At 37.4% G+C, this 19,043-nt stretch overlaps 1 protein-coding gene and 2 long non-coding RNA genes across 3 annotated transcripts in view; 2 read left to right on the top strand and 1 right to left on the bottom strand.

Moving 5' to 3' along the window:
* Window positions 1-702: 702 nt before the first annotated feature.
* LOC307005904 lies at window positions 703-2,975 on the top strand. The gene is made up of 3 exons (XR_013799355.1): window positions 703-967; window positions 1,244-1,349; window positions 2,731-2,975. It is a non-coding gene; the product is annotated as an uncharacterized lncRNA (long non-coding RNA).
* A 46-nt stretch (window positions 2,976-3,021) lies between these two features.
* LOC307005926 lies at window positions 3,022-5,313 on the top strand. The gene is made up of 3 exons (XR_013799358.1): window positions 3,022-3,726; window positions 4,344-4,420; window positions 4,617-5,313. It is a non-coding gene; the product is annotated as an uncharacterized lncRNA (long non-coding RNA).
* A 5,829-nt stretch (window positions 5,314-11,142) lies between these two features.
* Window positions 11,143-19,043, bottom strand: part of LOC306999861 (uncharacterized protein) — a 75,453-nt gene continuing 67,552 nt past the window's right edge. Inside the window, exons 7-10 of the mRNA XM_079614942.1 lie at window positions 17,666-17,755; window positions 17,408-17,436; window positions 12,390-12,458; window positions 11,143-11,847 (exon numbers count right to left, since the gene is read on the bottom strand). Coding sequence (XP_079471068.1) covers window positions 11,734-11,847; window positions 12,390-12,458; window positions 17,408-17,436; window positions 17,666-17,755 — 302 coding nt within the window. The 3' untranslated portion in view covers window positions 11,143-11,733. The remainder of the gene's footprint in view (window positions 11,848-12,389; window positions 12,459-17,407; window positions 17,437-17,665; window positions 17,756-19,043) is intronic.

Below are 19,043 nucleotides of genomic sequence, written 5' to 3'. Positions count from 1 at the left end.
GTTAGAGACGTTGGAAGCAACACAGTTTTTTGACCGTGCGTACCATTGTCTATGTATAATTTTGTTTTATAATTTTGTTTTGGAAGTAAACATTTTAAAAGAAGACCGTTTGGTTTGCTCGTGTTTCAAATACTGGTTGTATTAGACTGACTTCAAAAAGTGGTACAGAAGAAAAAGAAGAAACTAGGTGCCACTATAGTCGGATTTCGGATGTGTGGAAGTTATTCTGACACTTCTGTGGTAAAAAAACTAAAATTATATTTAGCTAAATGTCAAATAAGCTGTTTACGTAACGTTATTTAGTTGCCATCCGGCTTGTTAGGCAAATGAATGTCGGAGCCGTCGTGTTTATCATGTTATGCTTATCGTCACACATTGAAATATTTTATTTCACACTCGTGGAAGTTCCCCTGGTTGTATGTGTTATAGTGTCCTCATTGTAACTGGTTTATTGGCTTTTATTTAGTCGGTGATGCAGTTTATTTCGTGCCGAGCGCACCCGTTAACCAGGATGAAGGGCAGTAACGTTACTCGTGTTTTTGGAGCAGTTTAATGGCTTCAAACAAAAGCTAACGTTACCTGATGAATCGTCGAGAAAAGGAAAGGCCATTGAAGACTTTATTTAAAAGGCGTGAAGATGCAGTAACGTTACAGTTGGATCAAGGAAAACACCACATTTTCTGCCAAATGAGGTACGTTAATGTTATGTTTACGTTAGACTTTTTATTGTCTTGTTTTTGTTTTAGACGACACACAGACATTAACGTTATACACACACGACACATATTATATGACTTTAAACCCCTAATAATGACCTTGACAGAATAATTTACATTTAACATGACTGCTATTATACTTTATTATAGTTTGTTTCATAGTTTCTGTTGTTTTCTTATCTATTGACAGGACTTTGCTGATGTAACGTTAAGTTACTGTGCATCCCAAGCACCACCCTGCATGCTTATGGGTTTGTATTTTGTTTTATTAGTATTTTTATTATTGTTAATCATTATGAGTACTCAATATTGGCAAAACACATTTAAATTTAAAGTCTGAGGAAAAATGTTTATAGAAAAAGTTGGTTGCTGAATAACTGTTACCCCCTTCAAAGATTTTTACGCTTAGCCTATAGGTCAGTAGAAAAACATTGTATTAGGAAGATTTAAACAACTGTTTTTGGAGTGGTTTTTCTGAAGTGGCCGTGTAATGTTTTTCATTTTTTGTAATATCTTATTTGTTTAAGGTGATGGGATTTCAGGATTGCTGTCATTCAATAAGTTATTGACCACATCACCTACCCTATTGAGGCAGTGAGCTACAAAATGGCACTTATCCTGGAGTTCATAAAGGTAAGCAACACATTTTTAATGAAATTATTTATAGAGCATGTTGTTGTGTTACTGTTTATAATTGAAAATAATGAAACATAAGGTATAGTTGAGCAGACAAGCTAACATAACATGCAATTGGAGTCCACTGTAAACAGAAGTCTTAGCATTTAAAGGAACACTTCACCCATTTGCATTAGACTTTGTATCTTTAGAAACCCAGTCACATTTTCGAATGGTCATGGTTTATTCCCTTATTTTCCCCTGAGATGGGAGAAATAAGGATTTAAGTGTTCCACTTCCTGCTTTTTATGACGCAAAAATCGTCATTTTGCGTCATAAAAAGCAGGAAGTCAAATTTCTTTGAATAAGGGTAAGACTACAAACACTAGCTCATCATTTATCCAGTAGAAGGCGCTGTTCCGCATGTTTTCAACCCGCCCATAGAGGGATCTCACACACAGAATGTACATAGTGTCAGCCATTCTTTATTTGGAAGGTAAGCTAACAGTTTCTTATTCTGTGGAGAAAGCTGAGTAGTAGCGGTGACCATCCTCTTTTTCCCGGACATGTCCGGCCGTCGAGATGGTCCAAATTGTCCGGGATTCGGCTTTTGCTTTCTGCAGTCGCATTCATAGTTTACATGCACACCTTTTGTTTCAATCTGAATTCATTCCGATTGGTGAATCTGAATGTAGTGTTTACATGAACGCTAAACAAGTGATCGTTTGATGTGCGTTTTAACATTGCTAGGAAAATTCCCGCTCCTCCGTGAGAGATACGAGACCGGTGCGTCTCACTGGCGCCGGCGCCACTCATCAGTAATCACGCCACCGGGCTCGCATCGTTCTCCGCGGCCGTCAGTCTCGTTCCTGCTCGTCACAGTAAACATGATGAATGGCGACTGTAGAACGCAAAAGCCGAATCCTGGACATTTTGGGCGACATCAAAATACTGGGCAGACTCACGGAGACTCACTAGTAGCATAGCCTTGTTGTTTACTGCGATCTCTTACCGGTAGGCGTGGCCTCCTAGGGCAGTGAAGCAAGTGCATTCTGGGAGTTGTTGTCTTTCATCCCCATTAGCCAAAAATACATTTTTTTGGCTTTTCTCAGTCTAGAAGGCTCCAAATTCAAAAATAATTTCACATTTCTTCTACATAAATGACCCATTTTAAATACACATTCATCTTTCCAGAGGTGAAGTGTTCCTTTAATACAGTGTTTGAATTTTAAAGAATTAGGGATGGCAGTTGATAATTTAACGAACGTAAAATACTGTACGATTGTTTTTCAACCTCAACCTGGTCTGCATGATACTTTGTAGTTCAATTTCCTTCATTTAATTTCATGTGTAGCTAAAAACATATTTTTTTTTCTTCATATGCAACTTTCCTGTGCAGAAATCCTGAATGAAGGTCGAAAAGGCTGAGATGAAGGAAACCAAACGTCTACACATTCCTCCAAGACTGCTGAAGTTCCTGTATGAACAACTGAAAATCCATGTAAAGTTTAAAGGGATAGTTCACTTTGAAATTAAATTTTGGTATGTTTTAGCTCAGTGGTTCCCAAACCTGTCCTGAAAGACCCACAACACTGCACGTTTTCTTTGTCTCCCTAATCAAACACACCTGATTCAACTCATCAGCTCATTATCACATGGGTTAACCCCCTGGGGTCGGCAATCACGCCGGCGTGATCTGCTCGCTTTTTTTCTTATCAGTGCAAAAGATATTCAAAATACTCTGTTGGTTTTGATCTTACATTTAAGTGTTTTACATCATTCGATCCAGTTAAGTTTCTATTTTTTTTGTGTATACTCACAATAAAAACAAAGTGTTGTGTCTTTCGCCAAATAAAGAAAAATAAACATGATGCGAGTTCTGCCTTCTCTCTGTCAGGGAAGTCCATTCTGAAACGCGTCCGAAAATGAACTGTAACTCAGCGAATACTTGTCACTCAGGAACGAGACATTTGTCTTTATGAAGCTAGAATTCTCTTCTTTTAAATGAAGTAATTTATATTAAAAAACACATATTCTTAGTTTATGTAATCCGTTTGAAACCAAGGAGAGGCGCAGTTTTTCGTTCTCTCTTCATTATTTTTAATGAGCTGATGCCGCCACGCCCCCCGGCGCTATTCACATGCTAATAGTTGAGGTGATCTATACGCATCGCACACGCCCTCCGATCAATGCCATCTCGCAGTTTCTCGTCAGATTCACGGATAGTTCATCGCGTTTTGAGGATGGCACGCTTCTCCGGTAAAGTCGTCCTCCAGATGATTATGGACAGCGAGGAAGAATTCACCTTTTCCTCAGAGAAACGGTTGCATCTCAGACGGAGAACGGCTGCATTTTCAAGAGCGAATTGATCCCACAGAAGAAGATACAAGTTCGAGTAAGTTGTTTAGTGTTTATATAATTCTTTTCTGATTATATTGAACTCATGTGAATTTTCAGACTATATTTTGCTTAGTTTTGGTTAGCTTTTGACATATTACAGGAAATATTGCCTTACAATATCCCTAACATTCGTATATGGTCGTGTTTCAATGTGATATTACTCTCTAAACATATTTGTATTATATTTCAATCCGTTTTGATTAGCTTATGACACTGATTATCATGCTAAAAATACTGACTTTTGCGAATATCTGCTTAGGTGTAAATATGATTTCGTGCAAATATATTTCAGCCTCCGGTAAAATGTGATAGCCTACTGTCTAAATACTAGACATTATATTTTTATATATAAATGTTCGGTTTTGGTTAGCCTATGACACACGCTAAAATATTGCCACAGATGATTGTGAATGCAGGTGTAAATGTTTTAAATGCTGTAAGTGCGTGCGCAGATAATGGCCATCAACAGCGCGATCTATGGCCCATAAATAGATATTTCTCCGTCCTATGGCCCATCAACAGATATATAGACTACATGCATTGTGCGTCCATACCCATTAATCGCCCATCTTTGGATAATGTATGCTAACACAGTTGTTTTTATTTTTTTAGGAATGTGTTTGCATCACACTCTCCTTCTCCAGCAGAGGGACACGCAGGAGTCGTTCAGTTCTCAATCGAGAATGATGGTAAGTGCACAGACATAATATTTTACTGATGAAATGTAATTGTGTTTACAATATACATAATATACTGGTCATAATATACAAGTAGGGCCTACCTATTCTTGTGTGAAATTACAAAATCGGTTGTCTTTTTCTTAATCCATGGCCATAGTGATTGATAGCGATAATAATACAGTTTCTTTGATTGTGTTATCAACAGATGTGACAATGAACATGTCCAAGCACCGGTCCCGAAGAGAGCCATGGCAAACAAGCAACAGGTCCAAGTCCACCCTGTCATGGAAAACCGAGCCTGATGTTGACATGGTTGCACAGACTGCGTGATTCCTGCCTGGGAAACTGGACCGCAAGTGACCTCTGTTTACTCACATTCGCCCATGAGTCTGTTTGTAACAGTATACACTACCTTTCTTTCTTTTTTTAAAGGATGTGTTAAAGTATATAGTTAGGAAAGATTTCTATTTTGAATAAATGCTTTTCTTTTTAATAATAATAATAATAATAATAACTGTTTTTCCAACATTGATAATACCTGATTATCAAATCATGATATTAGAATGATTTCTGAAGGATCATGTGACACTGAAGACTGGAGTAAGGATGCTGAAAATTCAGCTTTGATCAAAGAAATAAATTATATTTTAAAGTATATTAAAATAGAAAATCATTATGTTAAATTGTAATAATATTTCACAATATTACTGTTGTTTCTGTATTTTTTATCAAATAAATGCAGCCATCTTCCAAAAATATTAAAAATATTAAAAATGGTAATGTGTCCAAACGTTTGATTGGTACTATATGTTTATATATGTACGGTAGCACTGTGGTCTTGTGAGGCACAACATTTAGTTCCTCCACATAGAGGAATTACAATAAAAACAGATTAAAAAACAAAACCTTTGAATGTCCTCTCATTCTCAGATTCTCCTCTCTGCCTCTCAGCACTGTGATGGGGGCATTAGCCATTGGGGGAGTGTCTATTGTCTCCCCTCATTCATATTCATGGCCATCAACACCCCTACGCATAAAGCAGTGCTGGCACAAAAACTGACTTGCAAAGTTTAAATCATTATATTGTTGTTTTGTGAAAGAGTGATCAGAATGATTTTCACATCATTTTGTAGTAAACATTCTAGCCTACAAGAATGGTAACTCAAAAGTCTTGTGCCAAACTATTCAGTATGAGTTATATGAGCTCATTGCAGTGACACATTTTTTCCCAAAACTTACTAACCACGCATAATATTTTTTTTCTATAAAATGCAAACATGTAACTTCCATTTTGCTCACATATTATTGTAGCAGAGTTTGTGCTGCAATACAGCATAATTATGTGTTGGCCAAAGGTATGTTGTAAGTAGCTGAAATAAGCACAAATGTCAGGGCATGTCAAAACCTCTCAAGGGCCCCAAAAACCCCTCAGACCCCAGGGGGTTAATGAGCTGATGAGTGTAATCAGGTGTGTTTGATTAGGGAGACAAAGAAAACGTGCAGTGTTGTGGGTCCTTCAGGACAGGTTTGGGAACCAGTGTGTACCTGAAGTGCATCTAAGATGTAGGTGTCTTTGTCTCCACAGTAGTTTAAATTTTGATATTTTTAGGTCAAACCGTTCTTGTCTGTCAGTCATATAATGCAGGTATATAGGCACTGTCTCCAAAAGCATGCAGAGATGTCTCTAATAGCATGCAGAGAAAAGTCCAAATTAAAAAAATCCCCATCGTAAGTGCACATTGATGGCCTAAGACACGAAACAAGCGGTTTGTGTGATAAAACGAACAGTATTTATATAATTTTTATCTCTGACACAACAACGTCCAAGTCATCTGTTTACTTAGTCTGCGTAAGCGCCGGAATGCTCCGGAAGTGGTCTCCCGGATGAGTTTGCGCAAGCTTGCGTAAATGTATTTTTTTACATCGGTTTAAACATCCCGGATAGGCGCAAACTAGTACCATTTCTATTAGCCGTCCTACCTACAATCTCTGTTCTGTGCATAGGTTCTGGTGTAAACAATGAGTGACGTACACGCGCGAGAGATCACTTCCGGCGCTCTACGGCGCTTACGCAGACTAAGTAAACAGATCACTTGGACGTTGTTGTGTAAAAGAGATAAAAACGATATAAATACTGTTCGTTTTATCACACAAACCGCTTGTTTCGTGTCTTAGGCCATCAATGTGCAATTACGATGGGGAATTGTGTAATTTGGACTTTTCTCTGCATGCTATTAGAGACAGTACCTATATACCTGCATTATATGACTGACAGACAAGAACGGTTTGACCTAAAAATGTCAAAATTTAAACTACTGCGGAGACAAAGACACCTACATCTTGGATGCACTTCAGGTAAGCTAAAACATACCAAAATTGTATTTCAAAGTGAACTATCCCTTTAAGCTTTTGTCAAATCTCAAAATGCCCATGCATTCTCGCCCTGCTGGGTCAGCAGCACGCATGCATTGTGGCGCTCTTGTGATTGCGTGTCAGCGATCAATATTTTGTGAGAAAAGATGTCTATTTTTCTTCTTTACACAAAACATTTGTGCCACTTCATAAATTTGAGGTTAAACCACTGGAGTCACATGGATTACATTTATCTCTGTATACCTTTCTGAACCTTGAAATTGCTAGTTGCGTAAGATGTCAATGGAGGGACAGAAATCTCTCAGATTTCCTCAAAAAGATCTTAATTTTTGTTATGGAGACGAATGGAAGTCTTGTGGGGTGTGGAACAACATGAGCGTGAGTAATTAATGAGAATTTAAATTTTTGGGTGAACTAAGGAATATGGTGTTCTCTTACAGAAAAATGGCATTAACACTAACATTTCACTCTACTATTGACTAAGTCTGAAGCTGTCTTAATGATAAAAGCAGAAGACCTGTATTCATATTCCATTTGTTTTGTTTCTTTCTTTCTGTATTGTATTTGTATTGTATTGCATTTGAAAATGTTTTGAATCTTGACTTTCACGGGTAATTAAGGTTTTTTTTTCAAAGAATTTTGTGAGCTGTTTGGTGCAACACCAATATTGTGCAAGTACCTGCTCATGTTTTCTTTTTTAATTCTGTCTCTTGTTTGTTTAATGTCTAAACTTATTCCACAATACAAGCACTTTTTAATGGGTCTTTGTACATTGTTTCATTTGTCATATATATGTATATATCTTTACTCATTGAATGCATTTAAGAATGTTTACATGAATATTTGTACAAAAATAAACCATGTTCAATTTGTATATATGGTTCTTGAATTATTTGCTACCAAAATATATGCTATAAAATTTCTATAAATTCAGAAATTTCTGTGTAAGGATTATCCGTTAATAGTACGGAAAATGTACTGTTAATATACAGAATTTTCCGTTTTAGAGGTGAAGGAACTGTCCGTAATTTAACGGAAGATGTCCTGGTAATTTTCTGCCAGTACATTATCCGTTTTTTTATGGAATTATTTTTTACAGTGTAGATAAAATGTATACTTTTACTCCGCTACATTTCCACTAAGCATCTTCGTTACTCGTTACTACAAAATAAAATCAGAAGAAATGTGGGTTTGAGGTTTGGCGAATCACTGCTCCTAGATTGCATGACGCACGCTCTATTTCAGCGTCAAGCTTGTTTGTTGCCATGGAAGCCGCGGCCGCGCGCGAATCCCAACGCGACGCTTCACGAGATAAGATGCAAGTGGCTAAACTAAACCGCTGATTTACAATAGAAGTTTTAAACGACCGACATAAATAATCAGTTTGCAAAGCTCATCTTCGGGAAGGGGAGATTTACAGGTAAAGATAAAGAGACTGAGAGAAGAAGAACGAGAGATGGAGAGGGAGCAGGTAGAGCAATAGCCTTTTGCATACTGTGCCCAGAATGAGAATAACTTTATTACAATGGATTCCTATTTAACACAGATATACATATGTTTTTTGCCAATGACAGTGGAAAAATAATATGCCCCCGAACCCCCTAGCAAGATCACTTTTGGGACCTCTGTATTTATAAAACCCCGTATACGGCTATTGCACTGAATATAAAATTATATTTTTGAAAAATACAATGAATTATAAGGCTGTACAGAACAGTGCACTATTGCAGACTGATTTTTTCTTAGTAGAGCAGCTAACTTAAGGTAGGCTACATGCAGTGGGAGATAAACGATAACACAAGTACAGTACAGGCTACAAAACACAAACAACAACAGGTTGTACCAGTTAATAGTATGCCTAGTATAAGAAATCCACAATAAAGTTCACAATCAAAGTTAACCGCTTGCTTTAATTAAAAAAAAAAAAACTTTTTACTTTTACTTAAAATACTTAAGTACATTAAATATCAGAAAATTACTTTTCATACTTAAGTACAAAATAAATCAGATACTTTAAGACTTTTACTTAAGTAATATTCTAAAAGGTAACTTTTACTTCTACCAAAGTCTTTTTCTAGTACCATACTTGTACTTTTACTCAAGTATTGCTTTCTAGTACTTTATACAACACTGGAAGCAACCCACACTTTGGTGATAGCCTACCTCTCACGATGCCACAGTGGATACAGGCAATAAGACATGAAGCATCCGCTGGAAGAATGGGTTTATTGTGGGATCCTGACACTCAGTATGCACTAAAAATACACTACGTGTGCAGTAAACATGTTGTCACTTAGTTAAATGTCAGTTTTATATATTATATTTCTGTAAGCTAAGCTATCCCGGTCACGATTACGTGGGCGAGGTTCTCAGAGTAATATGATATGCTACGCTCGGTCTCAATTGCCTGTGTCCACTTTTGTCCTTAAACGCTTGTTTTGTGGGGTCAACAGCTTATAAACACTTGTTTCTAGGTTTTTGTAGCTTGTTTGCTGTACACCTTGTGCTGAGTCACATAGCAGCTTTTAGACATTGTTTTTTGTTAGAAGTCAGAAATGACAAGGAGGCGGCTTCAGGCAATACAAAGCCAATGGAGACGGTTGGCCTAAATGCCCGAATGCTTTCTGCTTCTATTTCAATTTTTTTTTTTTTTTTTTTGTGAACAGTGTGTTTGGAAACTCTATCAATAGATAGCCTAGTAGGGAGCTAATCATTTTACTGGGAAAATGCACAAGAAAATGGGCTCTTTGTTAAATTGTTTTTATTTTTTTGGTCCATAGGGTTAGAAAAAACTAAAACAAAATAAAAGCTCAAAACAAACTGTAGGCATATAATAATCATATAATCTATATAATCATATAATCTATATGACCCAAAAGGAGTAGGCAGAAGCTTTGCTTATTACACATACTGTACATTTCAGCCTCAATTCAGTCTTTTTTCCACCATTAATATTAAACAACAGAATACGGCCATTCAACAGTTTCTTATCAACGGCTTCTTAACAAATAATAATTTTAACAAAAAATGTAAAGAATAACCTTCCTTTAAGTAACATCAATTTATTTAATTCCATTATTTAAATTTTCTGTGAACCTTAAATGATTCATATACATTTGTATGCCTGATATGTTTTCATACATAAGATTTTGTGCAGTTTGGATGCTGTCAATAGATATTTTACATTTTAATGTCAGTGGTTCTTTGGGCTTTCAAATTACAAAAGCACAGACGGTGATGCGTAAAACATATATTGACAGCATCAAAACAGTACACAATGTTATGTATGAAGAAAAACTAACATTAAAATCAGCTAAAACAACAAAAAATTCAGCAATTCTTTAAATTGTTTTGGAAACAATCTTGGAAACTTGGATATACAAGATAGCCTAAATTTAAAAGTGGGATTTTCTGGAAAACGTCCTGGAAACGTCATGTAAATTAAAAAATCTTTCTAGTTATGCCAAGGTCCAAAATAATTAATTGGGCAGACATTGTGAGTAACTGTCTTTATTTTCCCATGTGTGTAAAATTAGCTATGCAACTTAAAGTTATGCATTGTCAATGTAAAAACATTTTTTTTTAAGTATGCCAACAGAAATCAAGCGTAGCGTTAGTCAAGCTCACATCAGCTGATCCACATCTACCTATAGGAATATGACGTCTATCACCGTATACATATATAAGCTCCTTCAGTATTATCATCGCGTTTCTCAGGAGCGAATTACCCTCCTCCCTCCCCAGCTCCTCCTCTCGCCCAGTCAGGATTGTCAGGATTCCCCTTGAATCAGAATAAATTCTCGAATTATGTTGTACTTAAAATTTTTGAAATAATGATATCTGCAAAACATTCATGTTGGTTCTGTTCTGTTTACCCCAAAGGGGGTTATTGCTGCTCTTATCCATGCTAAGCCTCATGGATGCGCAGGGAGTTCTCGCCCAGAACGTAACCATACCGCCAATCCAAACTGTATGCTAATTGTCAATCGTATTTGACGATAGTGGTCCTGACAGAACTATGGCTTTCTCAATTCTCAATGTCTAAAACCAGTATGGTCAAACTAATACACACGCGTTTCTGCCTAATTGTTGTCTTTTGTCCTCTTTGTCTTCTGGCTTTGAGTTCTAGCGCTTCCAGAACTGTTTTAATAACCTTTGGTCTAGTTTTAGTTCAGCAGTGTGGCACTAGTGTAACTACGTATTTTCAGGAGTATTTTCAGAACGATGAACTCACTGTTGAGGTTTGGAAGAGTTTATTAGAGAAACACGTGTGGTTAATGAAGAAAGAAAGAAGAGGAACTGACATCTTAACCCACACAGAACTGGTCATCTCTGAACCCAGTTTGGACTGAACCTGCTAAAACAAAAATAACTTAAGTATACATTCAAGTATTTGTCTGGTACCTTTTATTGGTAAATAAGACAAAACAAGAGAAAATGAACTTCCATATATTGCAGATCCTTTATGTATTATGTATGTTTTTAATGCCCCGCCTCCGCAGCGTCCAATAAAAGGTACAAATACTTTTATTTATCCATTAAATAAGTTATTTTTATTTTAGCAGGTTCATTCCAAACTGGGTTCAGATATGACCAGTTCTGAGTGGGTTAAGATGTCAGTTCCTCTTCTTTATTTCTTCATTAACCACACGTTTCTCTAATAAACTCTTCCAAACCTCAACAGTGAGTTCATCGCTCTGAAAATACTCCTGAAAACACGTAGTCACACGAGTGCCACATTGCTAAATTAAAACTAGACCAAAGGTTATTAAAACAGTTCTGGAAGCGTTAGAACTCAAAGCCAGAACACAAAGAGGACAAAAGACAACAATCTGTTAGAATGTGTTTGTTAACATGTAAAAGACACTGAACGTATTAACAATGAATGAACCCATCAGGATTGAGTTATATTAGATTGATATTCCTCTGCTCATGTGGGTTTTGTATAATTATTTGCCTGATTTGTTCTTGTTCACAGAGGCATAAAGTTGACTGCAGTTCTCCTGAGCTTCAGCTTTTGCTCCTCTGATGGAAGCATACGTCACTTTATCATCACAGCGAACCTGAATGAACATCACAGTTGTTTCAACACACAATTATTACAGCATGAGCTCAATTCATGAAGAACTGCATATAATCACACAATTCATAAAGAACTGCATATAATCACTCAATTCATGAAGAACTGCATATAATCACACAATTCATGAAGAACTGCATATAATCACTCAATTCATGAAGAACTGCATATAATCACACAATTCATGAAGAACTGCATATAATCACACAATTCATGAAGAACTGCATATAATCACTCAATTCATGAAGAACTGCATATAATCACTCAATTCATGAAGAACTGCATATAATCACACAATTCATGAAGAACTGCATATAATCACACAATTCATGAAGAACTGCATATAATCACACAATTCATGAAGAACTGCATATAATCACTCAATTCATGAAGAACTGCATATAATCTCACAAACCAAGAAGAACTGCATATAATCACACAAACCAAGAAGAACTGCATATAAGAGGAAAACACAAACTATCATCTTGAGAGAAGCTGGACAACATCAAGGAAGTGTTCGCTCACCTTGTTCTTTTTGCTTCGTTTTTTACTGTACGCAGCGACTTCAGTATAAGTCACATCATCTGTCTGCTCCTAAACATCAATGGAAATATGGAAAATCAGGCTATTAGCTATAGCCATTCATCAATAATATTTTTACTCAGGTTCTGCAAATGTTCAGGTAATATATGTGTGTAAAACGTGTGTCCTGGCAATTTCACATAAATGTTTTGTGAAAATCACTAATACAGACATGACGTTATGATGACAGATCCTATTGTAACATGCAGGATGTCTGACTTGACCCACACAACAGGAACAACACATGATGAAATCCACAACTACACCAATGGGCAATTAGTAACAGTAGCACAACACACTCAGGGCACGTTTACACGACAACGATACGCTTAAAACTGAGACGTTTTTCCTTTGAGTTTTCCGTGTACAGACAATAACTTTGTCAAAATTATCCCACTTCACACGGATCCGTGAAAACGACAAAAAACGCTGTATTCTGCTGCCCGGCCAGTAGATGGCGATGAAACACTATAGACTGAACACGTAATACGCATGTGCATGAAGTCATCATCTTCAATCATTTTGTTGTTTTACACGGATACTAATGAGTCATGTGCTCAAACACAACACAGATGTTGACACGGAGACCAGTATCAAAATCTTTGAAACACGCTTTCAAAACTTTGTGTTTTCAGGCTCCCAAAACGTTGTTGTCGTGTAAATGAACGGCCAAAGCGCACACATTTTTTTACATTTTAGGTTGAACTGGCCAAAAGCGAGGGCAAGAAAACACAACGGCTGCATCTGAAAACGTAGGCAGTGACTTGTTGCCTCGCTGTCCTATCAGACGATGACTTTGCAGGCAGCGTTTGCACACGAAGGCTCCTCACGAAACTGATGTCAGACTGACTTCTGAGGCAGTGCTACGGTTTAATGATCTACATCTGAATGATTTAATAACTACAATAGTAATTTCTCGCTATAAATGACATCACAAGGGGATCACTTCACTATCAAAGGCAGTGAAGGATAGATCTGTGCTCCCTTCAAAACTCGATGAGATGAAGGAATCTCAGAAGACAGAAGTCAAACTAACATTGCATTCAGACGTGTCTTGATGCTTCACGACCTGGTAATGTGTCTTTCGAAGACAGCATTTATCAGTTTTCGGATGCAGCCAATATAAAGGGAGCTGAGAACAGATGAGCACACTCAGGGTACGTTTACACGACAACGATATGTTTACACGGAGAGCGTTTTCAAAATCTTGCACTTTGAAACCGTTTTCAAAAGTTTGCGTTTTCAGGCAGCCGTTGTCGTGTAAATGAACGGCCAAAACGCATACAAAGTTTTACGTTTTTAGTTGAAAACCGTATCGTGTGAACAGGTGAGCACACACTCAGGGCCAGATGTACGTAAATTTGCGAACGCAGCGTTAATAGCGCCATGGCCGGCCAAGGCGCAGAAAGTCCTTTTTAAACGCGCGATTGAATGGGCCTACTCTCTTTCCACCCTGCTGTGACTGCTTTAAATGATCCTAATGCCAATAATTGTAATGTAGCGAGGAGTTTAACAATGGCTGGAATGGAGTGTGAACACTGAGTCGGAGATTCGATGTCATCTTTGATTTCTTCCAGTAACTGTAATATTGCGTAGCTACTTAATCTGGAACGCTTAAAGGGCATATTGCAGGTTTTTTTTTTTTTCAGAATTAATATACAACCTTGTATGAAAATACCATATGAAAAGTAAATGCACGATTAAAAATTGTTTTGCCAGACATAAGGGCACAAATTCAGTAGAAAACGTGACCGTTTCCTTGACCGTGTTGAAAAGACGCTTTTTTTTCACCACCGCGTCATATTACGTCACAATGGGGAGTCGTTTGCCGGCTCTGCGTTCGCTCAGTGCAGAATAGGCTGGTATTATGTTGAAGCGGTCGTGATTCAGTGTGTTTTCGGTGGTTATTGTATTTCAATTAATAATTATCGTGATAAATGACTGTGAATTATGGCCTGTCAGGACATCGAGTCCACAGGTTTCCGAACAAGAAAAAGGATGGTGCTTTCTTCCGTGTTTGTGTGCGTTTTGTGCAGGGTAAGAGACGGCCTTCGCTTCTGCGTCTGCTTTGAAAAACGCGGTGGTGTGTAGCGTTCACTATAGACTGCATGATTATAATCCCGGCGATACGATGAGTTAACGTTACGTTATATGATGACGGCGATATGTGCACACTGTCCCGGCTCCTTCATCGGGTCGCCCGGTCCGCCGTCAGCATGTGGGTCGGCCACCGGTGGGAAACATGACGGTCACGGATCCGTCAGAGATCACTTATTGTACATTTGTTTTACAAAATGTGCCTTGTCTTAATTTAATTCATTAACGTATCCTCCATAAACTTGTAATGTCTTGCAAGTCTGCAGCCGACACTTATTATTATTATTATAATATAATATATTATGTTCATTTTCAATCTGTACTCCGAATTTTAATGTTTGTGTTGGCTGCTTCTACATATAAAGTTTTTATACAGTAAGACAGTTGTGATTGTGATTATTTTTTTATTCATTATCACCAAGTGGGGCCATTCAAAGCTTTTATAATGTCCCTCTTTCTCTGGAAACTGTCTCCTAATGGCTGACATACACGTGCAGGTAAGGGTCTAAATACTAGCTTTGCTATTGCCTGACACATAATTACAATATTGTGATCTGAGCATAGTGTTATACATATCGTCGGCTAACGTGAATACATCTATAAGCTAACACTGTTCTCTCATTGAGACCCGACTCCTGCCCTGTTCTCCTCACACCACAGCTCAATGCGTCTCCTCTGTCCGTTGTTTTGTCTAATCCTGACCTGTCTACTCTCTTGGCTTCATATAAGCTCATAATTATATGGCTGAGGTCCATCATACGAGTAAACATTTAGGCTACAATTTCCTCAGCGTCCGAACTGTCATTGCGATCCATTGCTTTCCTATTGTTTACTTTGACCGCGCTCCCTCATGATACGTCACTTCCGGTTTGGCGGTTTTCAAATGCGGAAGTAAAATTTTCTCACAAAAACGACTCCAGAAGCCTAAATAGCGTTTTATAAGTATATGTTTATATTTAAATCTAGTTCCTACATTATTGTTCTATACATTACACTCACTGGGTACTCTAACCTGCAATATGCCCTTTAATGATTTTGTTTTCACTCAACTGAAAAAGTGTGATTCTTGTGGCAAAACTCTTTTCAGCTCGTCTCCTTAGCCTATGTCTTTGTCTTGCTCGGATTACTGCTGCCAATTCACCAGGAGGCGTATGCCAGGAAACCCGCTTCCTAAGTTATTCCTGCTTTTAAGAGGCGGAGACTTTTCAGCGCAAAATAGAGGCGCGTCTTCACCGGCTTTTTCTGTACATAACGCGGAATACATAATTAGGCGCAGATTACGCTTCGCCTCCCATCTCTTTATGTGAAACTCCCACTTCACCCTTGACCATCCCATGAATGCATATGCATGACACGAAAAGCGCATTTTGCCATATTCAGTTCCCGCGACAGGCAGTCTCCACTTTCATCTCGGTGCGTCCCGTTCGTACATTCCTCGGCATGGTTTTATGCGCACTTTGCGAAACAAATACGCCTGAAGTGGGCACAAAAGCGTTAGTACATCTGGCCCTCAGACTGACGAGGACTCATCAACGGCTAAACTAGAGAGCATGGCTGCGGGAAGTAGGGGTGCTGACGACAGCTATTTCACTACATTGGCATTTAAGATGACATGACTTTAAATAACTTTTTGTTTTTCAACATGTTTTTTAAGAACACCTTCTACCTTTATAAAATTACTCTAAAAGATTATTTAGTTTTGATATTCAATTCGTCAAATGTAATTTATAATACGGGTTAGACAATAGTAATATAGGGCTAAGATTATCACAAATAAACACAAGATTTTGACGCATATCCAAGGGTTTGTGGCGGGGAGTGTGGAGCGCGCACTGCATGGCACGGAGGCGCGGGCGCGAACACTTAAAATACTCTATAATTTCTGGTCATACAGAAAATAATAATACATTATTCGTAACTACTTTTATTTGTGTAAACTTACAATAACAAGAAAACGTTGTGCTTTTGTATAATAAAATAAAACAATCAGGCTATCGAAAGCGAATACATTTTGTTCTGATTAAGTAATCCGTATGAAAGGTGCATTTCTCTCTAAAGGCGCATCCGCTTAACAGCGGAGATGGAGATATGTTTTTAGCCGACACTGATTTAGAAAACAATAGTTTATTAATAAACAATTAAAATGCCTCGTTATTTTTTCAGACACATTTATTATCATTAGCCTATCACCTTTCTGTAGGCTGTGGTTTCAGAGACATATATGGCTCTTCTCATTCAGCCCTGCGGGAAAATATAATTTCCAGGTTCTAATTTTGTCTGAGAAAAATAGTAAAATCAAAAAAAACAAAAAAACAAAAAAACATATTAATTTGTGAATATTTCCACTCTTCCACTGGCCGCGTTTGGCATCTTGCGTTTTCGCTTTGAAAGATTATGCATTCTGTGTGAACCAGCACTAACTCCTGAGCATGTATTATAAGGTAAGATGCAGATTTTTGTGCTGTGTTTTTAAAATTGATCATGAGTTCTGAGCGTTCTCACATATCCTCATTCCTTTGTATGGTCATCTTTTTGTTTTGGCTTTTTAATATTAGGATTTTGTTTAAAATAGTCTACCATCACCACCCCGCAATATCAAGCGCTGCCCCATTAAGCCCCGCCCCCAGCACCCCCTAGATAAAATATGTTCCCGCGGCTATGCTAGAGGGCGTGTAAAGCCAACACAAACAGAGACAGAATCATGTGCTCAAACACAACACAGACAGAGACACATTAAACTAAGACAAGACTGACAGAACTGTCTCTGAGAACCCTGACATTTTAATCTGACTAATAAGAGTGTCATATTTCAGGATCAGTCCTTATGGACATTAATAACTCGAGGATCAACCAGCAATACTTACCACAGAGTCACCAGTCCCTCTTCTGTTGCCTGAAACATAATGACACGGGAAAGTTCATGATTACTAACACACACACACACACACACAATGCACATGACAATAAGTTTTAAAAGAGTCTAGAAGAATCTAGTGCTGTAGAATAGAAACATTATTTTTGTTAATTCACTGATTTCACTTTTAGAGAAATAATTTTGTCTAAATTACATATTTGTTTTATCTGATGTTTTTGTCTGTTGTTACAAAATATGAAAAACTGACCTGCTCTTTTTTTACGAATCACCCAGAGAATAAGAGCCAGAAGGAGAAGAGCGAATGAAGCGGCAACAACAACAATCACCGCAAGAGTCACTATATAGAGAGACACATTCAGCAGGACTATATTACTGTGTAACCAAATACATAAAAACACATTTAACAGCGTAGTTATCCTTATTTATCATGTAATTGATGCTTGTGATGATGATTTTATAGAAATTGATATGTATTAACAGCCATCTGTACACTAACAGAATGTCCCTCAAATGTTAACTAAATGATTGTTTATGATTGTCTGGATGAGAATGACGTGTGTGACATTTAATGACAGTCACTTTTTACATTATGGTATTAGTTTTCATGTTTATGATTGTTGGTGATGTACAAGAGAATGGAATTAGAAAGTGATGTAGATTACAAATTAAACATGGCTTGTGATCAGCTGTTTGAACAATGTTTGAGTCGGTCAAATGAGGATGATGAACACACACACCTGGATTCGGAGAGTTTTCTGTGGTGTCTGGAATCTGTGTTGTTGCTGTAGTTGATGTTACACCTATTAAAAACAAGATGGAAATATAAATATTATTTTTCATATTTTATATTTCATATTTTAATTAGGGCCGGGACTCGATTAAAAAAATTAATCTAATTAATTAGAGGCTTTGTAATTAATTAATCGAAATTAATCGCATTTTAATCGCATATAAATATTTGACCTGAGAACAGTGAGAAGTAATTTTTTTCACATGGATTTTTAGTATACCATTGAATAATGACTGAATACATAAGCTTAAGCAACACAATATTGTTTATTTTTGTTCAACCAAGTCCAGCAGACCAGTGCTATTATTGCCATTAAGTGTAGCAATAGCCGTTCCGAATTCCTTGTTGCATAGCTTGCACACAACCATGCTCTTATCGACACTTCCATCCGTTCGTTTTTTATAACAAAATGTCCCATCCACGGGGCCGACCAAAGCGGTCTCGTCAGCTTCTTTGTTCATGTTCACTGTGGTTTGTTGTTGTCTGAAGTTATCAAGTTATGAACATAGACGGTTATAAACGCTATTGGTGCTCCAGTATAATCGGTCCGCCTAAACTCATCCAGTGAGAAACGTTCCGCGGTGCAAAAATAAGTGCGATTAAAATGCGGTAAAAAAATGTAACACGTTATTTTTTGTGTAATTAATTCATCTTAATTAACGCGTTAAAGTCCCGGCTCTAATTTTAATGCATGAACACAATGTCAAGGCATTTCTTACACACTGCTGTAGTCTAGAGCATCTCCGTATCAGAGTTGTGTTTAATAAATCCTCACTATGATTTTATTAATTTATCATAGGAGTGGCGTGAGTTACACTAGCTTTATATTATGATT

Source organism: Phoxinus phoxinus (genome assembly GCF_949152265.1).
Source record: "Phoxinus phoxinus genome assembly, chromosome: 1".
Taxonomy (NCBI): Eukaryota; Metazoa; Chordata; class Actinopteri; order Cypriniformes; family Leuciscidae; genus Phoxinus; species Phoxinus phoxinus.
Note: the sequence above shows the minus strand (reverse complement) of the source record. Positions and strands in the feature narration are given on the sequence as shown.